This window comes from Molothrus ater, chromosome 10, assembly GCF_012460135.2.
Source record: "Molothrus ater isolate BHLD 08-10-18 breed brown headed cowbird chromosome 10, BPBGC_Mater_1.1, whole genome shotgun sequence".
Classification (NCBI taxonomy): Eukaryota; Metazoa; Chordata; class Aves; order Passeriformes; family Icteridae; genus Molothrus; species Molothrus ater.
Genome location: NC_050487.2, coordinates 6,919,715 through 6,945,108, shown reverse-complemented (window position 1 = coordinate 6,945,108; position 25,394 = coordinate 6,919,715). Strand labels below are relative to the sequence as shown.

At 42.5% G+C, this 25,394-nt stretch overlaps 2 protein-coding genes across 5 annotated transcripts in view; one reads left to right on the top strand and one right to left on the bottom strand.

Moving 5' to 3' along the window:
* Nucleotides 1-299, bottom strand: part of MYO7B (myosin VIIB) — a 45,527-nt gene extending 45,228 nt beyond the window's left edge. Inside the window, exon 1 of the mRNA XM_054515913.1 lies at nt 282-299. Within this exon, the coding sequence (XP_054371888.1) occupies nt 282-299 (18 nt within the window). The remainder of the gene's footprint in view (nt 1-281) is intronic.
* Nucleotides 300-7,260: 6,961 nt separating this feature from the next.
* Nucleotides 7,261-22,873, top strand: IWS1 (interacts with SUPT6H, CTD assembly factor 1). 4 transcript variants are annotated; one of them, XM_036388716.2, is made up of 15 exons: nt 7,261-7,379; nt 7,691-7,806; nt 13,522-14,233; nt 14,756-14,948; nt 15,182-15,239; nt 15,535-15,635; nt 15,899-16,049; nt 17,494-17,576; nt 17,859-17,988; nt 18,670-18,787; nt 19,509-19,620; nt 19,819-19,875; nt 20,065-20,176; nt 20,720-20,877; nt 22,441-22,551. In XM_036388716.2, the coding sequence occupies exons 1-14, from the start codon at nt 7,346-7,348 to the stop codon at nt 20,846-20,848; spliced, it is 2,106 nt and encodes a 701-aa protein (XP_036244609.1). In that variant the 5' UTR covers nt 7,261-7,345; the 3' UTR covers nt 20,849-20,877; nt 22,441-22,551. The 4 variants fall into 4 exon arrangements, with proteins under 4 accessions (XP_036244609.1, XP_036244607.1, XP_036244608.1 ...); XM_036388714.2 differs by lacking the exon at nt 20,720-20,877 and having other exon boundaries at nt 22,441-22,873; XM_036388715.2 differs by lacking the exon at nt 22,441-22,551 and having other exon boundaries at nt 20,720-22,086.
* The last annotated feature ends 2,521 nt before the right edge of the window (nt 22,874-25,394 follow it).

The following is a 25,394-nucleotide window of genomic DNA, read 5'->3' as shown; positions in this document are numbered from 1 at the left end:
TGCACAAGATTATGAAGAATGTTGCAGACTATCAGCTCTTATTTGTGTTGAATAAAACTCCAAAGGTAATTTGTGCCACACCTTGTGACAGAGGTCACCTCTCAACAAGAGGATAGCCTGGTGAGGCAAGACATCTGCTGCCCTAGTCTAGGCTGAAATTATTTTATACCTTCTTGATACTGGGTTATTGCAACTTTCTCTTGATTGAACCATGATGGTAAGGTAATTCCTCCTCTGGGCCTCAGACTAATCACTCAATCAGAAAAAAGAGTAGGACTTACCTTTCTGAAAACCACCATTATGTTTCAGATCACTGTATGTAACCTGCATGCCAAGAACATAATGTTAGGTCAGAAAAGGGCTTTGATGAGAACAGACAGTGGGGTTTCCTTGCAAAAAAATAACATCAAAATATCTTGAAATAATTTTGTTAAAGCAGAAAAGATCATTAAGATAAACCCAGTGTAGAAACAATGACACCATCTGCAAAGAACCTGCAGCACTGGAGTGGTGCTCTGAGTTCTACCACATAACTCTTAGCTCTTAGCCCTAAGGATTTCACTGGGCACATTTTCATACCAAATAGTTCTCTCAGTCAAGTGCTAGGCACAAGAATTGTCTGAACTTCAAGGTTGGCCTACTAATAAAAAGACTCCACAGTGCAATGTGATTTGATGCACAAGAGTTACCTTTAGCTGTTCTATTGACCCAGCAGTTCAGTGGCTATCCCAGACACACAGGTTTAATTCATACTTTGCAAGCTGAATTCCCTCAGACCCTCCAGTTTGAACCCACCACCAAACAGAAATGGAGGCCTAGAGTTCACGTTCCTTGGCTGGAATGGGAGGGATTGCAATCAAGGCATGAACAGCAAAATAAGGGACTGGAGGGAACCACAATAAAATTAGGAACTCACTACCAAGAACATAACAGCCAAAATATCAGCAACCAGAGATCTACAGCAGTGCTTTAACTAAGGGATGATGCAGTTTAGGCTGTCCTAACCAAGAAACTAATATCTTCAAAGCAACTTTCTGTCGCACAGAGCTGGATTTTGGGAGTGATTCCACAACTAGGATGATTTGCCAGCTGGTCTTTCATATTCTGTGATTCTTATGGCAAAGTCCTCACATTCTTATTCAGGACTCGGAGGCAGGACCTATGTATCAGTTTCAGCACTGAGAGGGCCTGTGGCTGTGAGTGGTGCAGGGTGGCACAGAAGCACAGTCCTTGGGAAACATAGGCTAAAGATGGGCCACAGTCACTGATTCACAACTGACAAGCAGTTTTTCACCTGCACCAGAAAGCAGAATATGGCAAAAGAGGAGAAATGTTGACCCCGAACAAGGAGGGAGTGGCAGATGCAAGCACAGAGACAGCCATAGAGTGTCACACCAAAGGGACAGCTGTCTCTGGATCCGGTCTGACAGCAGCCACAAGCAGACGTGTAGGGAGGAGATCCCATATAATCCCAGGATATGCAGTTCCAACATTTCAAATTCTTATTCCCAGAGAAGCCATAAGTGGACACCCCCTGTACCTGGTTGCATGGCCACTTCCTGGCCAAGCCTGGCTCTCTCTTCTGTTTCTCTTGACAAAGTAATGCTGCACTATAAACCAAACTGCACCCCACAGGATGGGAATTTACCTCTCCAGAAGAAATCTTCACTGTGTGGCTTTTGCAGCTCAGGTCCCTCTTTTTCATAGGCGTTGACATAAGAAGGGAAAGGAAGGTGAAACTGGCCCTGGTGCCATTAAGTTCCAGTTCTCCACTGCACAAAGGAGGAAATGACTGAAGCACGGTTATTTATTACAGGACTTTGCTCCCAGTTCAGTGTATATGTCACTTCCAGGTCAGGTGTTCCAGTGAGCATGAAGGCTAATACTTGCTTGAGTGAAACTTAAACTTCAGTCTCTCCACTGGGCCTTTCAGATTTCTGGAAAGCACTCCCAGAATAAAATCCTTTAGCATCTGGTCTTATCCTGCTCCAACATGACTGACTTCCCCAGGACTATCTCTCACCCTGTTATGTATGAAGAAAATCAGACCCTCATCTCTTCACCAAAACCTCTCCTTGGTTTTCCATAGCTCTTTTCTGCAAGAAAATGCCCATCAGTCTGTGTTCTGTCTGGTCTGTGTTTCACAGTACCTCAGACCAAAACTAACTTATCACATTTAACTGAAATTCATACACACACCCATATAATGGGACAAAATGTCCTGGTTTCAGTATCATTAATTTATGTCTCAACAAATGCTGTCCCTGTGTTCCAGAATCTAGGTGCATGTTAACTCCCTATTTTTCTACTTCTCTCTTCCCAAAATAGGATAGGATGACCAAGAGCTTTCTTCTTTCTATTGGCTCCATATGTACTCTCTGTGTCCTTCTTGCAAGTCTGATAAAATTCCAGTATGGGAAAGAAACAGAAGTGTAGTACATCTGTAGAGAGGCAGATACAGGTTTTCTCCAGCCAGAGCAAGAACTCAGGAATCAAGCACATTCCAGCCCTCATGATGAGCCCAAACACTGAAGATGAGATTTTTCCATGCACCTTAACTCAGCAGTGTCACCTTCCTCCAGGGCCCTGTGCACAACACTGTGCACTAGTCTGTGTACCCACTATTGAACATGCAGATGTAAATGTGGAATAATTGTGAACATGTGCTAGCTCACCTAACACCCTAATTCTTATTTTCCTGTTTCCTGGGTTCACTGTATAAAGGGACCCCTGCTGTAACTCCACATCCAAGCCAGAGGTAAGTATTCATGCATGGCAATAAATAGTTGGGAGTAGCCTGTGTTTATCAACATCACATATTTGTGTTTTAATGTCAGCCTCCTTACCTGAGTTTTTGTTTAAGTCTTACAGCAGCAGATACAAATGCAGAAATAAAATGTAGGCCCTTTAGAGCTCAGAGACTTTTGGAGAGAAGCAGAAAGCCACAGAGAGCTTTCTTCAAGTTTCTACCTGTGCAAGTCATTCCTACTCAAAGATTTTGTTCTTTAGCAGACAGCAAACATTCTTTTTTGATACAGCTTGTGATTATCATAATTCCAAGTACTGGTTTTATTAGGTAAAGGTCAAATAGTGGCAAAGAAATCAAAGTACATACCTTTATACTACCAAGGCAGATATCTAAACCCAAAGCTTTTTGTATAATTGAACAAAAAAATGCCAAGCATATTTCTTCAGAAAACAAAACATACCTGCTGAAATTCCAAATGGAGCCTGTTTGGGGGCAGAGAATCTCATTCTAAAATTAAATACATTTTTAACACTTTTGCCCAAGACACAGTGTGTGTGCTACTTCAGAGAGAAGTACAGGATATATTCCTATAGACACTGTACTAGATGGAATCATAGGGAAATCAAGGTCATCTGAAAGAAAAGTACAACTCGTTGTACAGCTGAAATATGCACTAGAAGGAGATGTTGATTTCCACAGCTGACATACTGAAGAGGTAGAAAACAAAAGCTGAGGGAGCAGGCACTTGATATACCAAGGGGAAGCAGCCAAGATGCTCTGTGCAGCACAATGCAGCTAATGAGATGAGCAGGCTAAAGGTGCCTCCAGAGAAGGACCTGTGAGTGCACAGGGGCAGCTCAGGTTTGGCAGGCACTGAGCTGTGCAAACGGGGAAAGACAGGAGAGGAACTTGCCAGGAATGAGCAACGCAATGTACTGCTGAACACAGAGTTTGGTGAGGGACTGTGCAGGGCACAGGAACATTTGTAGTGGTAATTAGGGATAATCTGTGGCATGGTCTATGCTGATCAATTGTTGTAAGCTTTCCTTTAAGCAAATTGCTGATGGTGAAGATTGTGACATTACAGCTTAAGTAATAAAGCTCAAAAAATTATTAAGTATGTACCAAGACACTGCCACAGGCTGCCCAGAGAAGCCATGGCTGCCCCATCCCTGGAAGTGTCCAAGGCCAGGTTGGACTGGGCTTGGAGCAACCTGGGATATGGAAGGTGCCCCTGTTACAGTGGAACTGGATGAGCTTTAAGGTCCCTTCCAATCCAAACCACTCTGTGATTCTATGATGAATGCTGCACCGAGAAAAGCAACAAAATAAAATTGGATGAACCCTGGTGAATTTAATCCTGCTGTTGTTCAAAGTAATAGGTCTGTCCGGATAGACATGTGTTAACAAAACTGCCTCTTCCTGACACTTCCGAATTAAGAGATTGATGTCAGGATCAAAGGGTTTAATTTGCACATGGCATTACCTTTCATATTTTCTCTCCAGCTAAATCAAAGTGGCCTTGTCACTTCTGCAGCAGGTCCTGGGTACCAAACATCATTTTATGTTAAACTAGTTATTTCTCTGAGGTTTCTGAAGCGAGGTGGATTGGGTGTAACAATTTGCAATTTAAACTGTTCATTCAGCAGTCCTCTTGCCTACATTAACCTGCTTCCCTTCCTTTAAGCAGATTTGTAGCTCTAAGTCACTGATGTCTGTTAACCCTGAAAGGGGCAGTGCAGGAAACAAACTAAATAAGAAGTACATACCATTAAAGGATTTCCAAGGGCATCGCATGGTTTTCTTGAGCATTCTGTTCCTCAGGGAAAGGCTTATTTCATTCCAGCCTGTTCATGGAGTTGCACAGTGAGGCAGACTGGCAGGGCTCTGGGATCTGTGTCATTACACACCTTCACACATGCCAAGTGGGCGCTGCTTACGCTGCTTGGTAGAAGACAGGTCATTCTCCCCCACTGTGCAATCCCATTACGGTCTGACTGTCACTCCATCCTTCCTTTTGGAAAGCAGCCAGGATGGTATTACAAGAGTATGTTACAGACTGCTGCTGCCAAGCTCTGGCTCATGAGGAACAAAGGCATGTGCAGGTTAGTGTGCACACACACGTTACCTGCAGCACGAGGGCTGGAATGGAGGCACAGTTATTCAGCATCCATGAGGTGAGGTTGTTTCAGACACAGTGCTCCCTCTCCTGGGTGATGCATGTGGCGTGTCACAAGTAGATTAGGAGGTTTCATTTCAGAAAGATTGGAATTCATAACAACTAGGAAGAAACCTCTGTGCCTCCTTCCACTCTCAGTAAATGCACAAAATCTCTAATCTTTTATCAGTGCTGCCTCAGTGCATCTGGAATTTGGGACTCACCATCACTGCAGAACATGACACATATCTATAAAGGACTAATTTCCAAGCTAGACTATCATCATACTCTGATCCTCTTGGAACTTTAGTATGGGATAGATTTCTGTGTTTTCTAGGCACCTTGGTACACTTTTCAGGTACCCTGGTACAGATTATTCAACAAGGATTTTTGGGGGTTTTTTTGTTCGCTTCTATTTATGTTCTCCCTTTTCAATTATTTTCTGTTACACTACTCCCATGTTATTTCCTTATTCCTTTATTTGTTGTGTTGTAAAGTTTTCATCCTGCCTTCTATTTAGTCAGTTGTGTAAAGTCATTCAATTTCTTTATGGAAGTCAGAGAAGTGCAATGACAGGAGCCTCCCATCACATACTGCTACATGGGCCTGCTCCTTCCAGAAAAGATGTCAGTGAAACCACACAGTGCAAAGATCTAAAAGAAGTAAAAATCATATGGGAAGAGGAAAAAAGGACATGATACCATTAAGAGTGTGGTCCTGAGACTCACCTAAGGATCTTTGTGGCTATCTGGAAAAGACCAGAGCAGTAGAGCTGTAAACAGAGACATTATCTGTGTTTTATGGAAGCTTCTTTCAGGGGAAAAAAAAAAAAAAAAAGGTTTCCTCCATTTTTGCTAAGAATTTAGAATTGTATCTGAGAAACATCTGACTCCACTCCCACTTTCTCCTTCTAGGTGTTTCACTGTAGAAGATGTTGAGTAATGACTCAGTCCTGAGAGTTAGCTGTCTTTAGCCTGGTACACTGAACTCCCTGCATGAAACTGTGCTTGTTGCTGGACAGAAAATGTTGGTTAATAATGGCTTAACCTCTCTGCCATCTACTCCAAGGTGCCTCTAGCACAGAAGAATTAGACTAATTTTGCCTGAATACTCAACTTACTAAATTTTGATGGCTCTGAACAAGGGTGCATCATGCAGAATTAGAAAGGTCACTGTTGTTATGAAATAGACCAGATGACAGGGGCAGCAATTTTCTATCTGTCTGATATTGACCTGTATTTCCCTAAAAAATGAAGGTGCTTTTATGACAGACTGAGTCACCAGTACCATATGCAATTATTAGACTCATCATTTTGAAATGCTGCAGGAATGACAGCAGCCATCCCTAATAACCCTCAGCTAGCATATCATGTGCATGCCAAATACATGAGTAATGCTACTATTCAGAGGATAGGGGCTATTGAAACAGAACACAACAATCCCTGAAAAACACCAGCCTTGTTTTGCCCTGCCCGGGTTTACTCCGGAAGTCACCATCCCCCGGGAGCTCAGGGTGAACTTTCAGTCAATCCTGAAAGGCTAAATCTGGAGAAACCACCCACACATGAACTAGATTGAACTGGAGCTCAGCCAGGACAGCCAGGCCTCAATTTGCTGTGAGAACCTGTCCTTCCTTTCCATGGCCATGGTGGGTCCCCTTCCAGCCAGCTGCAAACATGAGCATTGCCAGCCCCCTCGTGTGCCTGAGCTCTGCTCTGCTTCGCCACCTTCTTGTGGGGAGGCGCGTTAATCTTGCTGACTTGGCTTGTAAAGAGCACATAAATTTACCTATTATTTAAATGGCAAAATCTTTTCTGCTCTAAATCACCCTCCACATCTCCCACCCTCAGTCACGGTGGGAAGCCTCGCAGCAGATGGCCCTTTGTCTGGCAGAAGGGAGATGTTGGAACTCTTGGGTGGCTCAGGGCTGTGGCTCCCAGCAGCCATTTACAGTGTCAGGGGCTGGTTTGGTCTCCTGGGAATTCCCGCAGGGCTCAGACACGGCAGCACCTTTGCCAGGATCACAGCCAGGTCACCCAGCAGCTGAGCACTGCCAGGTCACCCAGGGGTTACAAACAGCCTTTTATCCTCCAAGGCTCCTTCAGTTTCCCCAGCGCTTCAGCTGTCAAGCTGAAACCAAGCCATATTCGAAGGGTGGCGGTGTGGGTTGGGAGGGAAGCGAAGCGGAGAGGCCGAAACGTTCCCGGGTTTGTTGTGGCCGAGCCCGAGGGCACAGCGCGCGGCCGGCCGGAACGGCCAGCGCCCCCTGGCGGCCGCTGCCCAGAAGTCTCGCGAGACCCGGCGCGCCGTGCGCGCGGGGCGGGGGCGCTGCTGGGCGGGGAGGCGCCATCTTGTTCCTGTGCGAGGCGGCGGGGCCGGGCCGGGCCCGCGCTGAGGGAGCGCCCGGGGCAGCGCCCGCCGCCAGCCCGGGGCGCGGCATGGACACCCACTACTACGGCGGGGAGCAGTCAGGTAGTGGCGCGGCGCGCAGCACCCTCCGGGGAGGGCGTCGGGCACGGCAGGGCCCGCGGGTTCGGGGGGACAGCGGCGGGGCCCTGGCCTGAGGGCAGCACTGAGGGCGTTAATTGCAACAGTCCAGTGTCCGGGCAGCGCAGCAGTCGCTGCCCGCTTGGTGCAGGAGGATTTGTGCGCTCCCGGGGGTGGCTGGGGTGGTTCGTTCGGACAGCCCTGTTTCCCTGCCCCGTTAGAGCGGGAACCCGCCCGGTTCCCGTACAGTTCCTTCAAACGCTGAGTTTTACTTTCTTTTTTAAATCTCGGAATAGATGATGGTGGAGCTACTCCAGTGCAAGACGAGCGAGACTCAGGATCTGATGTGGAAGATGAAGGAAACGAACAACATTCTGGATCGGAGAATGGAAGTGTAGGGCACCATTCAGAGGTACCAAGGGAGCTTTATCTAGATAAAGTTTACTCTTCTCTGAATTCTTTTTTGTTGTTGTTTAAAGTGGCATTCTCTCGTAGCCGAGACATACGTGTTTATTGAGTTCCTCTTAAGGGTTCCATCGGGTAAAACTTTATTTCCATAAAAAAGCCTTGGATGGTCTCTTGACAAGTATGTTGGCTAGGGTTTGTTTGGTTTTTTTCTTGTTATGGTAGCACACACTGTTCTGAACTTGAGTAAGTTGTACTCAGTAGCCTCGATTTCACAGAGATAAAATGCTGGGGTTATGAGGAATTTTAGCTGAAATTCTGCACAGTGTTGTAAAACCACACGCTTTGGAGGTGGTGATTTCCTTAAGAGAGAGTAAATGCTCTTCCTGCTTCCATGTCAGATGGGGACACTGACTCTTGAGTCTGCTGTGTGCTGGTTTCCACCTTGTCATTCACAAAGGAGCAGGTGTGCATGTGGAGCAGGTTCAGGTTCCTAAATGGGACCAGTTTTTCCTCTGAAGTGGTTCCCCTCTTGGAGAAGTGTTCAGCATGGAAAGGCTTTGGTCCAGTGTTGTTTCTGGAGAGTCACTTTGTGGACTGACTGGGCTGAGAAGAGATTCTAGTAAAAGACAAGGCTCCCTTTAGACTTCTAGGACAGTTTGGGAAGTTGAGATTTAATTTTTAAGAATTGTTTGTGACTCACAATAGAGCTACATCAGGTCTTAGTTGGAAGGAATAATTTTGGCCTGTGAATTCCGGTCTTCTGCTAGCAAAGTTACAGCGAACTTTTTGATACTTATAAAAACTGTAATCAAAGCCACTTCATAGTGTTCTGCTATTCCACTGTATTGTATGTAAAGATCAGGATTTATTCTGACTCGGTTTTTGGTGTTACACGTGTTAGAAATTGCTTAAAATGCAACAGGGGCTGATGTGAGAGAAGGCTTGAATCCACTGTAGCATAACTTACAATCCTTTTTTTTTAATTATTTTTTCTCTTTTTTTGCCCTGCCTTTATTGAATTCATACTTCCCTCAGAGTTAAAAAGTAGATGAATATTGTATTTTATAAAATGAAAGTTCTTCCCATGTATTTGAACTTAATTGTAAAGCACATTTGGAATTTACTTTTTTTTATAGGTGTTGATGTTTCCAAGGGAAGAAATAGATTTGGTGTGAGGCAGTATCTGCCACTGTGACAATTGCAATTTCAGTGTGGCAGGAAACACATTTCTCAGGCTGGGAAAAATAACTGTCTGTCTGGAGGAATTTAGTACTTCTGTTTTATGAAAGAAAAGTGTGATGAGTGTGTGAAGTCATGCTGCTGCTACATTGATATTCATCTTTTTCTTCTGTGTCATTGCTTTATGCTTGATTATTGGTTCTTTTCTGAGCACTTCTCTGAGATTTTAATTTTATTTACTGTGGCAAGGTAGTTGACTGTTGTTTACATCTGCAGCATGTCTTCTTCAGATTTAGGTGAGCAGAAAGTACCAATTATCACTGTTAACTGGGCCTCTTCGTGTGTGAGGTGTCTGTATTTTAAAGACTTTGTTCTCTGATGGTGGTTGAATATTCTTCTGTGGATAAAATACTTCAGAAAGTCAATTAAAATAAAAGAGCCAAGCTAAGCCACCTTTTTGACCAATACTAAATGAGAGTTGTCAAGTCTTCATGCTTTATTTGATTCAGCTCAAATCAAAATTCAAATACTTTGTTTTGCTATGAAGTCTTAATTTTTCTTTCCTTCTGTTGAGTTCTCTTTGCACTCAAAAGGCAATAATGTGGAGCAGCCATCTCTGAAAGGAGTAGCTTTCAGTCATTTGTCATATTTACTCTAAATATTCTCCCATCCTCCTATATTCTTCATCTTTAGGAGTGTGTGGGAGAAATTATACTCAAAGGTAATAAAACCTTTTTAGGCAGCCTAATCAGTTAAGTCAATTTAATTACTATTTTGTCTCTAATTTAGAACTCAGATGTAAAGAACTGAAGTTTTAAAATTTCAAACTTTTCTTTCAGGTTTTTAACTTTAAAGAAAAGGGGAATCCTGAGGAATTACTTATGTAGGTCTCAGGTATGTGGGTTTTTCTTTTCCACAATTCTTTTCTGGCTTTCCTTCCCCCAATCCCACTTTATCTATAAATGTTCTCCTTGATGTCCTTACTGATTCTGCTTTAGACAATTAGAATTAGTTTTAGTACAGTAATGAATCTGAAATCACGTTTACAGTGTTTGTCCAAGTCAGGCTCATACAGAAATCTGTAATAACTTTGTTTTTACACTTCCACCAAGTTGCTGCTGTTTCATGAATTAAGTTGTGGTTAGACTGTGACTGTTAACAAACACAAATATGTGATACCTGAAAAAAGGAGGAACTTGCTGATATGCCCATGATGGTTGTGTAGGTCTTAGTTTAATACTCATCTCTCATGAAATTGTAGTGGATGGGTTCCATTTTGTTGAAGTTACTAAATTATCGAGGAAGTAGCTCTTAAAAGTGGCTGCATGTTGATCCAATAAACTGCTTGGTAGCTGTAATTTTTATGTAGAAGTGTAACACTGTAAATTTGATTTTGATATATTCCTTATTTTATACTGTACTAAAGCCTCATGTTATAGAATTCTTTCATGAAACAAAAATCAAGGACATCTCAATTAAAATGTTTATAGATAAAGAGGAGGAAGAAAAGAAAGCAAAGGAATTAGAGAAAAATGCAGTAGCAATTACCTGAGACCTACTCCGTTTTGAGGATGTCTGATCTTTCAGTCAATCATTTGGAAAATGAAAACTAGAAAACTCAAAAATGACATACTTAATTTCTTTGAAAACAGCTTTGTAGAGATGAACAAATAAAAAAGGGAAGGTGAAGAGTGTCAAGCATAGCCAGCAGCATTTTGTCATTTTACTGGGAAGTTGGTCACTTTTTATGTCAGTTATATTCCAAAAGATGCAGAGTGATGAATTGTGTGCAGCAGCCTCTTGCACTGCGGGCAGCGGGCAGGTCCTGCCCAGTGAGGGTCTCAGCTGTGCTGCAGAGGGAGCTTTGTGCTGCTGCTGGGGCTCTGGGGCAGCGCTGCCCTCGCTGGCACTGGTGCTGCCTGCCTCAGCTCTCTGAGCGGGCCCCAGGGGTGGTGCCTGTGCCCCGAGCGTGCAGGGACACCCACGCGCGACACCTCAGGTGCTCACACTGCAGCAGCTGAGCTGCTGGGACCACTGGCCGAGTCTGAGTGCTGTGTGTCTGCTTCCCCCACCAAACATCTTCATTCTCAGCCGTGATTGTCACTTTGCAGTAACAGGGTAAAGATTCGGGATCCTGGCATCATCTTCCGCAATAATGCTCTGTAATTACAGTGTCTTCTCACCACGGTTTTGCATAAGAAATTCTTTGTAATTTAGTGATTAATTCTGAACAGGTGCATATATAACCTGCAGCCACACTTCTGACCTTAGAAATACGAAGAATCATTACTGATTCTTGTTGGTTCTTAATTTTGTTTATTTGTTCACCAAAGAATTCCTAAAGTGGAAGCTGGGAAGGTGATGGTCCTGATATCTTAGAGAGGACTATTTTTATTAATTTCCTTGGGTTTGTTTGGCAAAATCCTTTATTACTGCTGACATAATTATCAGTACTGTTCATCATTCACCATCTGACATTGAGAGAAGACAGACAAACCCACACAAAATAAAATGGTAGAAAAACAAGGATTAAATAATTTTTGTTATTGTAGATACCAGTTTGATTTCAGTGTTTCTCAATGACCTTACCTGTAACTGCTGTGCAATCTGCTTTCTGTTCTGTTTCCAGCTGCAGTTTTCTTTACTCTAAAGTAATACAGCCAGGGAAGATCTGTCACATACACCTGTGATAGGTTTATGTGGGATATACCAGGCAGGAGAAGGGCAATCAAATTGATTTTTTGGTAAGGGAATATAATATTAACAAGCAGAGAGCAGTTGAGTACATCCTCAGTTCTGTCACTTCTTAATATTAATATTTCTTTAAAATTCCAGATTCAGGTTTTAATGGCACCACGTTTCCTTTCTGTGAGGGGAAATGAAAATTTCTGGATACGAAAGATGCAAAAGATGTATTGCTGTAGAGACAGGAACAACCAGCAGAGAGAAAACAACTTAGATGGTCACAGCAGCTGTTTGTAGTTAGCATAAATAACACGGAAATAGTGAAGTAGTATTTGAAGTGCATGTTTTAAAATTTCATAGTCTTGGGGTTTTTTTTTTCATTGCTCAGTAACTTTGTTAGTCGTTCTGCAGTAATTTAGAAGATCTTTATCAAGTGCTAGCAAAAGGAATAAGTATATAAAGTCCAAAGTCTTAAGAAGCAATGCTCTTTGCCACTTAGAATAATTATGGAGGAAGTAGTTCCTAAAAGCAATTGAAATTAATTTTGTTTTAAATTCTTCCTGCATCATGCATTTTAAAGATCAATAGTATTCCTTGTTGTAGGTGTAGGGCAGTTACACCTACATTTTTTATGACTCTGAATGTGGGAGTAGAAGGACTAGAGAAAATAAAAATAGATAGAAAGTCTGTTTCCAAGGAAATTAAATTGCAGAAAAAAATATTTGGAAACTTCAGGACATATAGGTCTTAAAGCATCTCCTGTCACAATAAATACTCAGTTTGCAAGTAGAAGAAGTTTATAGCTGAGACAAAATGACTGAGAAAAGCCTGATTGAGGCTTTGAGTATGCGAAAGAGAAGTTCCTTGTACAATGTTGTTGTTTTCAGCTGAAAGCAGGATTATGGTGACAGTAGCTGTGAGAGCTGAATTAATGGAATGAGTTTTCAAGTCTAATTTCATATTCTCAGGTAAATGCGATTAAGATTTTTTTTACCAAGTAGATTTTAGATGTTGGAAAGATAAAAGATGATGCTGTAAGTAATTATACTTAGTAAGGTGGCTTCTGAGATGTTCTCTTAAAAATGGAGCATGTGCCTCAGTATTTTGTGGTGTGTAGAAAAGTCAAAGGATTGTTTCAGTTCTGAAGTTGCCAGATGGGTGGGTTTGTGCATGGGTTATCTTGGGTGTCTGGACAAGCATGGGAGCTGTCAGCACAGGGGAGAGAGTTGTTGAATCTGAAACACAAAGCTGGTCAGCAGTAATACTCTGAAAGTCTGACTAAAACTTTATTCTTGTTTTTTGCTAGGCTTTTGATCTTGGGTTGTTCTTGAATAGGTTTCCTCAACAAAGAAGGAACAGGCGCTAGCTTCATTTGGAGCGTAATGCGTGTGCTGTTTCAGTAAGATGTATTTCATACAGGAAATGTCTGTTTGAGATCTTCAGGAAAATAAAATGACAAATGCAAGATACTCTTTCTTGCTTTGTTTTTGGGAATTTCAGCTAAACCACTTCGAAGGCCTGACCTATTAAAATAAAAGTACTAAGCCTTTACCCTTGAGCAACTGGACCCTTCTTAGACTTTATGCTTAAAGTGTTCTATGAATTCTGTTACTGCTTTCAGAATACCATGGAGCTGCAGGATGGACATACTTCCATTGATAATACTTTTTTTGATGTGAAGTATTTGGTAGTCTTTTGATGCAAATTGTCTAATTATTTCTACGTAGATATTATTTCAGTTTTCAGCACCTTGGGTAATCACATTGGAGGAAAGACAAGCAAAAAATTCAGAACGTTTTTCTTTACTTTTTAAGGTGTTTTTGCGTAGTTGTCTGAGATTATTTTTTTGTTTCAGAATGAACACAGTGATGGAGAAGATGATGGGCAAGGCGGAGAGCCTCATATGACAGACTCTGAAAATGAAGATAACCCAAGGCAAAAAGAAAGTGACTCAGATAATGAGGAGCCCCCAAATCACAATGTCAGTGATTCAGAAAATGAAGCAACTCATGGAGAGAAAGACAGTGACTCTGATACTGAGGACCGTCCAAACCGGCATTTAAGTGACTCTGAAAATGAAGAGACCTTAAATCATCGAGCGAGTGATTCTGACAATGGAGAACCTCCAAGGGATCACAGCAGTGATTTTGAAAATGAGGAATCACACAAGCAGGCAGCCAGCGACTCTGAGAGTGAGGAGCTCCAGAAGCAGGCAGCCAGTGACTCTGAGAGTGAGGAGCTCCAGAAGCAGGCAGCCAGCGACTCTGAGAGTGAAGAGCCTCAGAAACAGCCAGCCAGCGACTCAGAGAGCGAGGATGTGTCCAGACACAAGCAGATAGAGTCTGAAGACAGCGATGGGGAGGACAAGAAGGAAAAGGTGCAGAATGACTCTCATCATTCAGATAATGAACATGTAAGGAAAGGATTTCAGGGCTCTGACAGTGAAGACGAAGCTCCTAAGAGACGTAAAATATCAGACAGTGATGAAGATGAAAAAGAGGAAGAAAAGACAGTGAAGAGGAAAACAGCCATCCTTTCTGATAGTGAGGATGACAATGAGAAAACACGTAAGAAACTATACTGTGCTGTGACAGGTAGTGGTGTGAAAGTTAAATCATTGCTTTTGTGTGAATAAAGCATCTTAAGTTGAGAAACCATAAATCAGATTTAGTTTTGGAGCAGAACTGCATTTGTAGAGGCTGTTGTTCTGACTGCTTTGCTGTGCGAATGTGTGTCTAACACTTCTGAGTAATAAGTAGGTCTAACAGAAGACTGTAAGGATCTAAGTGGCATCTGTTGACATGATAGTTTGTTATTTATTTACTTCATTGCTGATTCTCTAGTAATTTTTTCCTGCGTGTTTTTTTCATATACTGGGGGTGAGAGATTTGAAATTACAATTTTTTTTCATTAATAGATGTGGTGTATGGAAGCTCCATTTGCTGATTTAATAAAACACATCAGAATGGATATGCTTTTTAGGAAATGGCAATGGTCTGGTGTTGGAAGACTAGTCAGAGAATAATTTGAGAGTAACAGTTGTCCCCTCTGTTCCTGGGACATGTAGTAATGCTCCTTTCTGCTGGCAGCTGCCAAAAAGGTACGAATCCTTTCCGATGCCGAAGAATCGGACAGTGATGCTGCTTCAGAGAAATCTGACAAAAGGAAGAAAAATGTTGTATCCGACAGTGAGGAGGAGGAAGAAGAAGGAAAAGAGAATGCTGGGAAGAAAAAAGGGAAAGATCTGTTTGGCAGTGACAGTGAATCTGGAAATGAACAAGAGTAAGTGGGAAAGAATATGAATTCTTTTGGGGTTTTAGACGGGGAGTGATGGTGAATGGAAAATGGATAAATCCCAACCAGAGAATTCACCTTCTTTGGTGGCGTGAAGAGAAAGGTCAGCAGAAGGAGACAGAACAAAAGGGCAATCTTCATACAGTCATAAGAGATTTTGCAGAAAAGGCACATGTCATTGTTGTAGTCCAAGTAGATTAATGTTGCTGTTACCTTCACAGGAACCTGATTGCAGATATATTTGGAGAATCTGGTGATGAGGAAGAGGAGGAATTTACGGTAAGTATTACTGTGGATGTCTCCTGTTGACTTGCTAGATTTGAAGACAATGTTTGTGCTGCATCAGGTCAGTTTTGTATCTGCCAGACTCACTGGGGTACTCTTTGGGTTAAATAACATTTACAGCTCATCTTTTGGGAGAATTGTTGGTGTGACAGTAGTTACAGGGAATTAAAAAGACTGTTCATCTTTCCAGATCCTCTGAAGACTTACCTGAAGCTTTTTTAGTGTCAGACAGCTGAGTAGATGCTCAGTCCTGATCCATACACTGATTTGCACTATCTGTACTCATCAGGGTTTTAACCAGGAGGATTTGGAGGAAGAGAAAGGTGATGGAGACATGAAGGAGACAGCAGATGAATCAGACTCTGATGATAACATCAAAAGAGGGAAGCAGTAAGTCATTGTGTTACATATTCCTTTGTTAATGCCAGATTTTGGTGAAAGGGCATTATGGATCCTGGATATTACAGGTGTGCACATATTGGGTCTTACAGCAAGGTCTGGAGCTATTGGAGCCCTTTGGTAGTTCTGCATTTTGCATACTGAGGATAATGAATTATCTCACAGGGACCTTGAGACACAGTGTTTGTGCACTAGAGAAACACACAATTATTTCCTACCAAGGCCCATCAGTTAACACTGTGGTTGTGTTTCAGCATGGACTTCATGTCAGATTTCGACATGATGCTGCAGAGGAAGAAGAGCATGAGCGGCAAGCGCAGGCGGAACCGTGATGGGGGCACTTTCATCAGTGATGCAGATGATGTGGTCAGTGCCATGATTGTGAAGATGAATGAAGCTGCTGAGGTCAGTTTCCCAGGCTCCAAATATGCCTTGAAATTCAGTTCCCTTCTATGGGAAAATTGTGTGATTAATAAGATACAAAAATTTGGCTTGTATTCAGCAGGAGTAATCTGTACACTATAGAAAGCTTCTAATGTCTGTATAACCATCTAAATGTTATTTTACTATTCTAAATGAAAACATTCTGTTGAAATTTTGATAGAATACTAATTATTAAATATTAAAATTAGGGAAATTGCTAAACTTCCATCAGCTGAGATCAATTTCTTTCAAAAGGGATATATAGGTGCTCTATAAACCACCTAGTAGTATGTTAAGTACTGAGAAAGGGACTATGCTTTCATTTCATCATGATGTTACTGGCATGTGTCATACTTTGGTATTTGTTTCTGAGAAGAGTCCTTTTCCAAACTGTTTGAATTACAGTGCTGTGGTAATGACATCAGAGTAACAGATTCATGGGGCCTTCTTCCTTTTTCTAGGAGAAATGTTTAATATCTTACTGTGGAAGGTTTTTTGGGATCTTGCTTTTTGTCAGGTGTCTTCTGTTTTGTTGGAGTAGCAATCAAATTAATAAACAGCACAGCAAAACACATTAAAACCAATTGAGGGATATACATGACTTTAGAAACTAGAGGAGCTTTACAAATAGCAACAACAAAAGCATCTTTCTGAGAACAAGATCAGGATAATGAGTTCAGAAAGATGGGGAGAGTGAGAAAGCAATCTGGAAGGCAACTGAAACTTCTTGGGCTTGACAGGAAAGCCTTTCTCAGACAAGATGACAGCCAGATGTTTCAAATGAGGTGTCAAAGTTTGAAGTACAGGGGCAGGAAGAGGGAAGGAGATGCATTAGAAGAGTCTTCTCCCTTGCAGTAAAACAAACATTGCACAGAAAGAGCCTTCAGTGGATTAGGACAAATAGAAAGGAATTACCAGAGCTGGACAGAAATCTGTTGATTGCATTGAGTGGTTTTGGTATGGGTGACAAGTTTTGAATAGATAGTGACAGTCAGGCCTTGGATGGGAGTAATTTTGAAATGACAGAGGTGAAAATACATGTTCTCCCTTCCCATTGTTCTGCTTAGCTATTTTTCTGTTTTCAGGTGAGGCTTTACTAACAAAGTGTTATCTGTGCACAGTATAGAGGACCTCCAGTTACTGTAGACAGTCTAAGTCATGAAGTGAAAAAAAAAGTAAATTTAGAAGCACTCTCCTAATGTGATGTCTTATTGGGAAATACTGACTAAAGTGATGACCCTTTTTTCAGAGAAATTGTTGCATAATTGTTGGTGAGCTGTGGAGCAGGGGACAAAATTAGTGTAATCCCTCCAAAGCTGCACTTCTAGTTTAATAGACTAGTCTTTTTCTTGTAAGTGTTGCAAAGAATGGGAGTTACTGATTTCTTTCTTTGATTAACTTGTGCTGATTCTTCAACTCTCTACAGGAGGATCGTCAGCTGAATACGCAAAAGAAACCAGCACTAAAGAAATTAACTTTGCTACCAACTGTAGTTATGCATCTTAAAAAGTGAGTTGTCATTCTTTCAGTTAACTGCAACCCTGGGCAATAGTCAGAATTTGTAAGATTTCATGGAGTTACACTACAGCTATACTGAATATGCAGTAATCCACTTTCTTTATTCCAAGTAAATGCTGAAGCTAGGTGACCTCAAAAACATAAAATTATACATAATTTTCCCTCTTAATTTAACATGAAACAAACTCAAATATGCTATTTTCCTGAGGGGACATCACATCTTAAGATGTTGCTATATTACATGACTTTTGGGCTTCTCTTTAAACCTTTTAGGCAGGATCTCAAAGAAACTTTCATCGATAGTGGTGTTATGTCTGCCATCAAAGAGTGGCTTTCTCCTCTTCCAGACCGAAGTCTGCCAGCATTAAAGATAAGAGAGGAGCTTCTGAAGATCCTGCAAGAGGTTTGGACCTGACTTTTCACATTTGATTTGGAGCTTGTCCACAGTTTTACAGTCATGTGCTTTAGGGAAATGTGAGGTGATAAATGAACTGCAGCTCTGCCGATGGGCCGTGCAGTGAAACACGCAAGGAAGCAACCTGCAGAACAGGTGTGCTTGTGTAAAAGAATTCAGATGATTTGCCCCTGCCTTCCTGTTTCAGGTTTATATCCAAATTTAAGTGAAGAGTTACTTGCTGTGCATCCCTTGAATTTTCTTCCCTTGTGGTCCCTTCTCTTTTCTGTTCTGTTAAAGTGTGCAGTGCACAGGAAGGTCCCTCACACTCAGTGTAGGCTTTTAGTGTCTGTGGCTAAGCTGATTGCTTGAGTGTCTTTGCCATGTAAGTTTTTATTTACAGAATGAATGATTTGAAGGCAGTAGCATAGTTTTGGGGTGATATAAACCAGAGAGCATTTGGAATAAAAAGTTCTAGACAGCTACCTAATTTTGTGTATAAACCAAGAATGTTATGGCAGATTTCTAGATTTAGGTGTTTGATTCTTTACACAGTTCCCAGTGGGACAACAAAAACATTTAAGTTTTCCAAGCTGATTTAAGTGAAAGGTATTTCTGCAAAGTTCAGTGACACCATTAATGTTCAGACATAATTTATTGCTGTATTCTGACTTTTCCTTTTCTCTGCAGCTGCCCAGTGTGAGCCAGGAGACCCTGAAGCACAGCGGCATTGGACGGGCTGTGATGTACCTGTACAAACACCCCAAGGAGTCGAGACCGAACAAGGACATGGCTGGGAAGCTGATCAGTATGTAAACCTGCCTGTGCCTCTCTGAGATCCCACTGCTGATGAATGGAACTTCTGCATCGGTTTCTGATGCACTACTGTTGTCTGTAGAAAAGATTCTGCAGTGTAGGAACCTCACTGATGTGTTTCATGACTTTGTAGAGCTGTTAACAAGCACTGTTACATTAGCTTCTGCATGCACCTGTTCCATTGTCTCAAAGCAGAGGATGGCATTTGTTTTGCTGCAGTTCTCTCTTGGCTCATTGTCCAGATCTTTTGTATATGCTGAAAAGGCAGGAAGGTGCTGCCAGAATGCTGTTTATTCCATGGACTTCAGAGGCAACTTAGCTGACTGAATGTTTACTACTCAACTGTACTCCATGTGGAGTGCATTCCATTCAGAATGGCTGCAGACTGATGATAAACTTACATTCTTTAGGACCTTTTCTGCATATTTTTAAAACAGCATTCCTGAGTTGTGCAGGAGATCCTGACACTCAGTATTCTTTCTGAGAGCTTGGAGATGTTGTAGAAGAGCAGGCAACAAAGAAACTTGGGGGATGAAAGCTCTTGCTTTCTGTTCACAAGGCTGATTTTCCATTAAATACTAAGGGCTCAAAAATTGTTTGGTTGAAAGGAGGCATAAATACTTGCCACAGACTTTCAAAGCTGTATTTGATCACCAGAGTGGTTTGAGAGAAACAAAAGCCTGGTCTTAGTTAACCAAGCATTTTTTTAATAGATGAGTGGTCTCGACCCATCTTCGGCCTTACCTCAAATTACAAAGGCATGACCAGGGAAGAGAGAGAACAGAGAGATTTGGAGCAGATGCCTCATCGAAGGAAAATGAGCAGGTAGGAACAGCAGGCAGAAACATGAAATTCTTCTAAGGCTCCATCAAGAGAAACCAAGTGGTGTGTAAATACTAAAGGAAATAAAAAGGGTAAAAGGGTTGTCAGTTAAGGTCTCTCTACTCTTTTAACATACTTCATTGTCTTCTAAAATTGCTTTCTCTGTGTATAGATGCCTATAAATATTTATTTTTCTTACAGCTCTGGTGGTCAGACTCCCCGTAGGGACCTGGAGAAAGTATTAACAGGAGAAGAAAAGTAGGTTGGATATGTAAATACTTTGGTTTTTTTTAAGTGAAGTATTGTGATGGCACTACCACTGTGGAATTTCTGTAGAGGTTTTAGAGGCAGTGGTATATAGTGTGTTTCAGAGGAGAGCACACTGGGTGGCTTTACTTCTTTCTGGATAAGATTTGTCCGTAACAGTCACATCCTTTTTTTCCATAGGGCTCTCAGGCCTGGGGACCCTGGGTTCTGTGCCCGTGCGAGGGTCCCAATGCCCTCCAACAAAGACTACGTCGTCAGGCCCAAGTGGAACGTGGAGATGGAGTCCTCCAGGGTAAGCACTGGCAGTGTCCTGGTGACTGTTCCTAGGCCTGGGATTCTGTCACCATATCACCATGGTAACTGTACAGGAGGGTAGCTCTTTTGTAGAGTGTGTGGACAGTAAATTCTCCAATAAGTAGGCTGCTCTAAGCTCATCACATGTTTTCACAGGAAAACATCTCTGACCAAAAAGAGATTTTTGAGTTAACTTTTCTAGAATTTCTCTCTCAGGTGAGGATTACAGGCCTCTTGCTTTAAAGCATTTCGAGCTAAAGCTGCAGTTCAGTACCTCTGTCGCTGCACTGATGTTTTTATACCTCTCCCAGCTTTTGTATCATGTTCTAGTAATATTCCAGTTAGGGAAACCTTTGAGATTTTGGTAAACATGAACAGCTTCGGTGGAGGCCTTTGTGTTGCTTTGTCTTCATCCATCTACTCATACAGTTTCATTTAAAGGGGTATATGTGGTAGAATATGTGTAAGTGGGAGAATAACAATTGCTGTGCTGTCTGCTGTTCTTTCTCCTTCTGTCCATTAATTGAGATGTTGTTTCTAGCCCGGGACTATTAAGAGAGGTATTAGTCGCTTGGAAAAGCACAAGAGACGGTTTGCTGAACAGAAACGACTCAGCAAAGTGCATCGGGCCATCAAGTTCAGCATTGAAGGCAACAGGATGCCCCTGTAGCCATACCACTGCCTTCCCAAGTTGGAGAGGTATCCCTCGAGGGAGGTGTGAACAGTGCATGTGCTCCAGCTGTTGGCAGTTTGCACATGCAGGACAGGAGTGTGTACACCCTAACTTTAACCTGGAAAACTCTCCTTGAATTCTCTCATGTCTGTACTGTGACCTACAAGGGAACTTGTACAGGAGAAAACAGGCTCTAGCACATAACCTCTGCCATGGCTCCTGCCTGCACAGCTTCAGGGTACCCAAATGACAGGAGTTCAGTGAAAATACCTGTGCTCAAAACCAGTTTTGCACCACCTGTGGTTTTGAATGCTGTTCTGACACAATTAGGTTTTCCAGATTCACCTGAAGCAACACATGGGCATTCTTAGCCCTTGGTACAGGAGCTCGTGTCACTGCATGCAGTGTCTGTGGCTGACCTCTGACTGGGGCACAGTGAGGTGTTTTTCACAGCTGCTCGTTCAAGGAAGTAGAATGATGTGAGACAGTAGGGGAGGTTGATGGGAGCTACAGAATGAGACCAGGGGAGAAAAATCCTCTGCTGTGAGTGTGGGTTAGGAGAACATGCATCAATGGGAATTGCTTTGACAATTCCTGGTCTGCATTTCAATGCTGTGAGCAGGGCTGCCACAAGCTAACAGTGACAGAAAGAGGTGAGCACAAGCCATAGATAACTGTTGAGTTCATATTAAGCTTCATATTTATTTGTTTTTAAAAAGATATTTTCTTAAACATCACTGTGAAATTTTAGGTATAATTTCAATGAATAGTGAACAAATTTATGAATAAACGTTATTGAAAATCAGCATGTCAGGAGCACTTTCCTTAGCCATGGGAACAAGTTTCTAATGTATGTGTTTTTCAGATACTAAGTAGCATGTTTTGGATATCACTGTTTCTCCCAAACTTAAAAGTGTCATGTTTCCATCACTTACAGTTTCTGTTGTCTAGTTAAAGAAAATTGCCTTCTGGGAAGCACTGGCTGTGGCTTGGAAGGTCCTTGCTGTTTGTCTTCAGTGGCATTTCAGCACACCATTACTGAATTAATCTGTGCAGAATAACTGTTATGCCACCTGCTTTTCATTTGCAGTTCAAACACAGATGAAATGCAATGCTTGTATGGTCAGCTTAGGCATTTCTTTTTGCTACCCCCTACACTGCCTTTGTTCAGTAAGCCTTTGCTTTCTCAATACTAATCCCTCTGACCTTTAAAATAAATGGCAGCCTGAAATTGATGTCACCTTAGTCACAGTGTATCCGTGTCTAACTCTCCTGCAAGAAGTCCAGAGTGCTGACACTGGTGCCCTGTGGTTCTGACAGCTGCAGCCAATAGATACAAAATTTCCAAATGGTATCCAGCTCCACAGTGATTGACCTGCACTGTGATGGCTGTGAGTGCCACTGCCTCCACCTGGGCCCTGCAGATACTGGGGGGGCATTTTCCCCTTCTGGGAAGAGAACAGACAGATCAGCTGGGCCCAGTGGCTCCCCCAGCTCCTTGCCAGGCACAACCTCGCATGTGCTGCTTGCCTTGGACCTCTGGGGCGTCTGCTTTTTTTCAGTGGTAATTATTAGTTTTATTTTTTAAGTTCCAGGGGACCTCTAAGAAAGGGGTGAGTCGACTGGACAAACAGATGCGGAAATTCACAGATATCAGGAAAAAAAGCAGAACGGCCCATGCAGTGAAAATCAGCATTGAGGGCAATAAGATGCCATTGTGACCCTTCACAGAATGCCCCATGAGCTCTGCTGTAAGACAATACACCCACAGACTCTTTGGAGACCTTTAAATTTTTTTTAACTTGTTTGGGGTGGGTTTGGTTTTTTAGTTTGTTTTTTAAGTGAATCCTTAAATTGTTGGTTCAGGTTCTGGTAGAAGATGTTGTCTGAGGACTGTGAATGTGGGGACTCCTTTCTCCTGATTGTATTTAAACTGGCCCTGTTGTGTCCTTTGTACAGATCATGTATTTGTTGTATTGCAACACTTTAAAAAATAAAACATCTTCTAGGTTTTTTTTGGGAGGGGACTGCCTGTTCATTGCTCAGATGAAGGTATACACAGACCACCTGGGATGTGGAAAAACTGAGGGGGTTAATTTTTTGTTCAACTTTGTCCATTTTCTTTTTATTCACTGCTTTATTAATCAGTTGTTATGTCTTTGGAGATCTGCATCTATTGCTTTTGATTTAGAAGTATTGATCGTGTTCCATGCAAAGGATTTTCTTTTCATGAAGACTAATGTAAAAAGAAAGCCAGTAGATTGAGCACTAAAAATTCCAGCAGCTTCCAGCTAAAATGTCACTGTGGCTTACCAGTGACTTTGCAAAAGTCTGTTTTACCAGTGGGAAGGAGAACATTCTTATGTTAAGAGGGGATTATGCTGTTTCTTTGTTCCTGCTGCTACAGACTGACAGTAGAATAACATCTGGTACTCTGTGGCTTCTTTGCCTCTATCTCTGAAAATGGCTGTCTCTGCTGAGCTTGCCTCCAATAAGAGGAGTCTTGCACAGGTAATTGGCAGCTGATGTTTTTTCATTAAGAAAAATCACCTTTGTGCTACAGGAGCAGAGTTTTGTAATGAGTAGTCTGTAATTCTGGGGATTCTGGTGTTGACTGAGTTACTGCTGGCACCAGTCATAGAGAGACTGCGAGTTTGTGTAGGGGTCACACGTTGAATTTGCCCCTGTGAGAGCGGAGGGAATGACAGTAACAGAGCTGTGTGCTGGGACACCAGCTTGAAGTGAGGAGAACACCTTCACTGAAGGACACCTGTGCTGCCTGGGGCATCAAAGAGCTCTGCTCCTGCTTTCTCCAGGTATGTGTATAATGCAGTAACTACCTCAAGTGTGTGTTTTTAGCATGCTGAGCCCTTCAGGAGCTTAGGGTTTTATTAGTTATAATTAATTTCTTGAAAGCCAGGACATTCTTTACTGCCATAGTGGCAGGTGAAACACTGTAAAAATTAATTGAACTGTGTTGAGCTGTTCAGAGCCAGTCTGTTTGATCTGGGAGGTTCAGGGGTTAGAAGGGATTCTTTTTTTTCATCCCCCAGCTTTTTTTGTAGTTCTGGTGCTTCAGTCCAGTCCTACTATTTATGGGGGTTGCTGCCAGTTACTTGTACATCCTAAGAGGTGTAAAACAGACTGAGGGTAACATGAGGGTCAGAATTTCTGTGCACAATCTCCCACACAGCACTAGGACACTGACCAGAGACACCAGAGTGAAAATTAGTAACAAATAAGGACATGCACCAAAAATGCCCCAAACCACGATTTAAAATCCAAAACAAGACAATGGAAACAAACACTTCAGTTGTCCCTGCTTGCCACATGCACTTGCCTTCACCTTTGAGCCCTCAGTTTTACCTCCCTTACCATGCTCAGCATTCTAAGGAACCTCACCTGGCCCTGGAACTTACCTTGTAAAAATTACCAGCCTTCCAAAAGGAGGCAAAGCCTGGCTTTCCCCCAAGGACATGCAGACACAACCTGAAAGCATAGATGATCTGACTGACTTAATAGAGAGGGTATTAACATTCCAATCCAAAAGCAAGATAGGGGAAGACTGATAAAGGTATTTAAGGTCCCTGTTATCAAAAAGCCTGGCAGAAGACTGAGCAATACATGCGGTTCTATTGCTCTTAACCTGAAAAAACAACTTTATAATGGCTTGATGAACTCTGCTCCTCCTGATGGACCCAGTGATGATAAAGTAAGAAAGCATTTAGGTGCAGTGTTTATGGTGAGACTGGAACTATTACCTGCCAGGGGCAAAGTCCACGATGACACAGTGCTCCTCCTGTTACCTTGGAGTCGTAGAGCTCCAAAGAGAGCTGATGTTTGTCTGGGTGGTTTGAGGGGTGGGCTGAGGCATTTCCAAACCACCTCCCCAGTCCCAGGTTGAACAGCCCCTGTTCCCTTCTGGCCAGAGCCCTCCCATCACTGTTTTTGCCCTGTTACATTTCCCCCATTTCCTTCCTGCCTGGCTGCAGGTGTTGTGGTCTCATTCTGCCCTGCAGGACCCTGGCCCTGCCAGGCCTGGCTGTCTCCTCCAGGGCCTCAGGGTGTTCAGGGACAGCCAGCTCTTGTCCTGCAGTGCTGTCATCTCATTGCAGGGGCTCCATACTGTTATCTCCTAATCACAAAGGTTTCATTCATACCTTCTTGGTGTTTCTCATGGGCAGCTCTTCAGAGCACTGACTCTTTCTTCTTCACAAAGCAGCCACCTGACTCCAGTGCCCTCTTCAACCAGCCACCCCCACTCTTTTATAGCACTCTTCTTCTCATTGGTTACAGCTGTGGCCTGTTAAAGTCAGGCCTGTTCCTAATCTTTGATAATTGGCCCAGCTGCAACTCCTTAGGGGTAAGATTACTTTCTACACTGCAGCACTGTCCCACAGTGGCTTGTGGGTCACAGAGCCCACCAGTGTTTTGTTCCAGCTGAAAACATCTCCTGCCATCCCCATTTGTCCAGCGTCACCCTTTGTGCACACACTCTGTCCAAAAGCATCCTTTAAAGTCTCCTTTTCCCCAACATCACCAT

Bases quoted from the DNA above. Each gene is read 5' to 3' on its own strand.
- IWS1 (XM_036388714.2), top strand. From the start codon at position 7,346: ATGGACACCCACTACTACGGCGGGGAGCAGTCAG. The intron at 19,621-19,818 runs GTAGGAACAGCA...TTTTTCTTACAG, and splicing joins CATCGAAGGAAAATGAGCAG to CTCTGGTGGTCAGACTCCCC. The intron at 19,876-20,064 runs GTAGGTTGGATA...TTTTTTCCATAG, and splicing joins GTATTAACAGGAGAAGAAAA to GGCTCTCAGGCCTGGGGACC.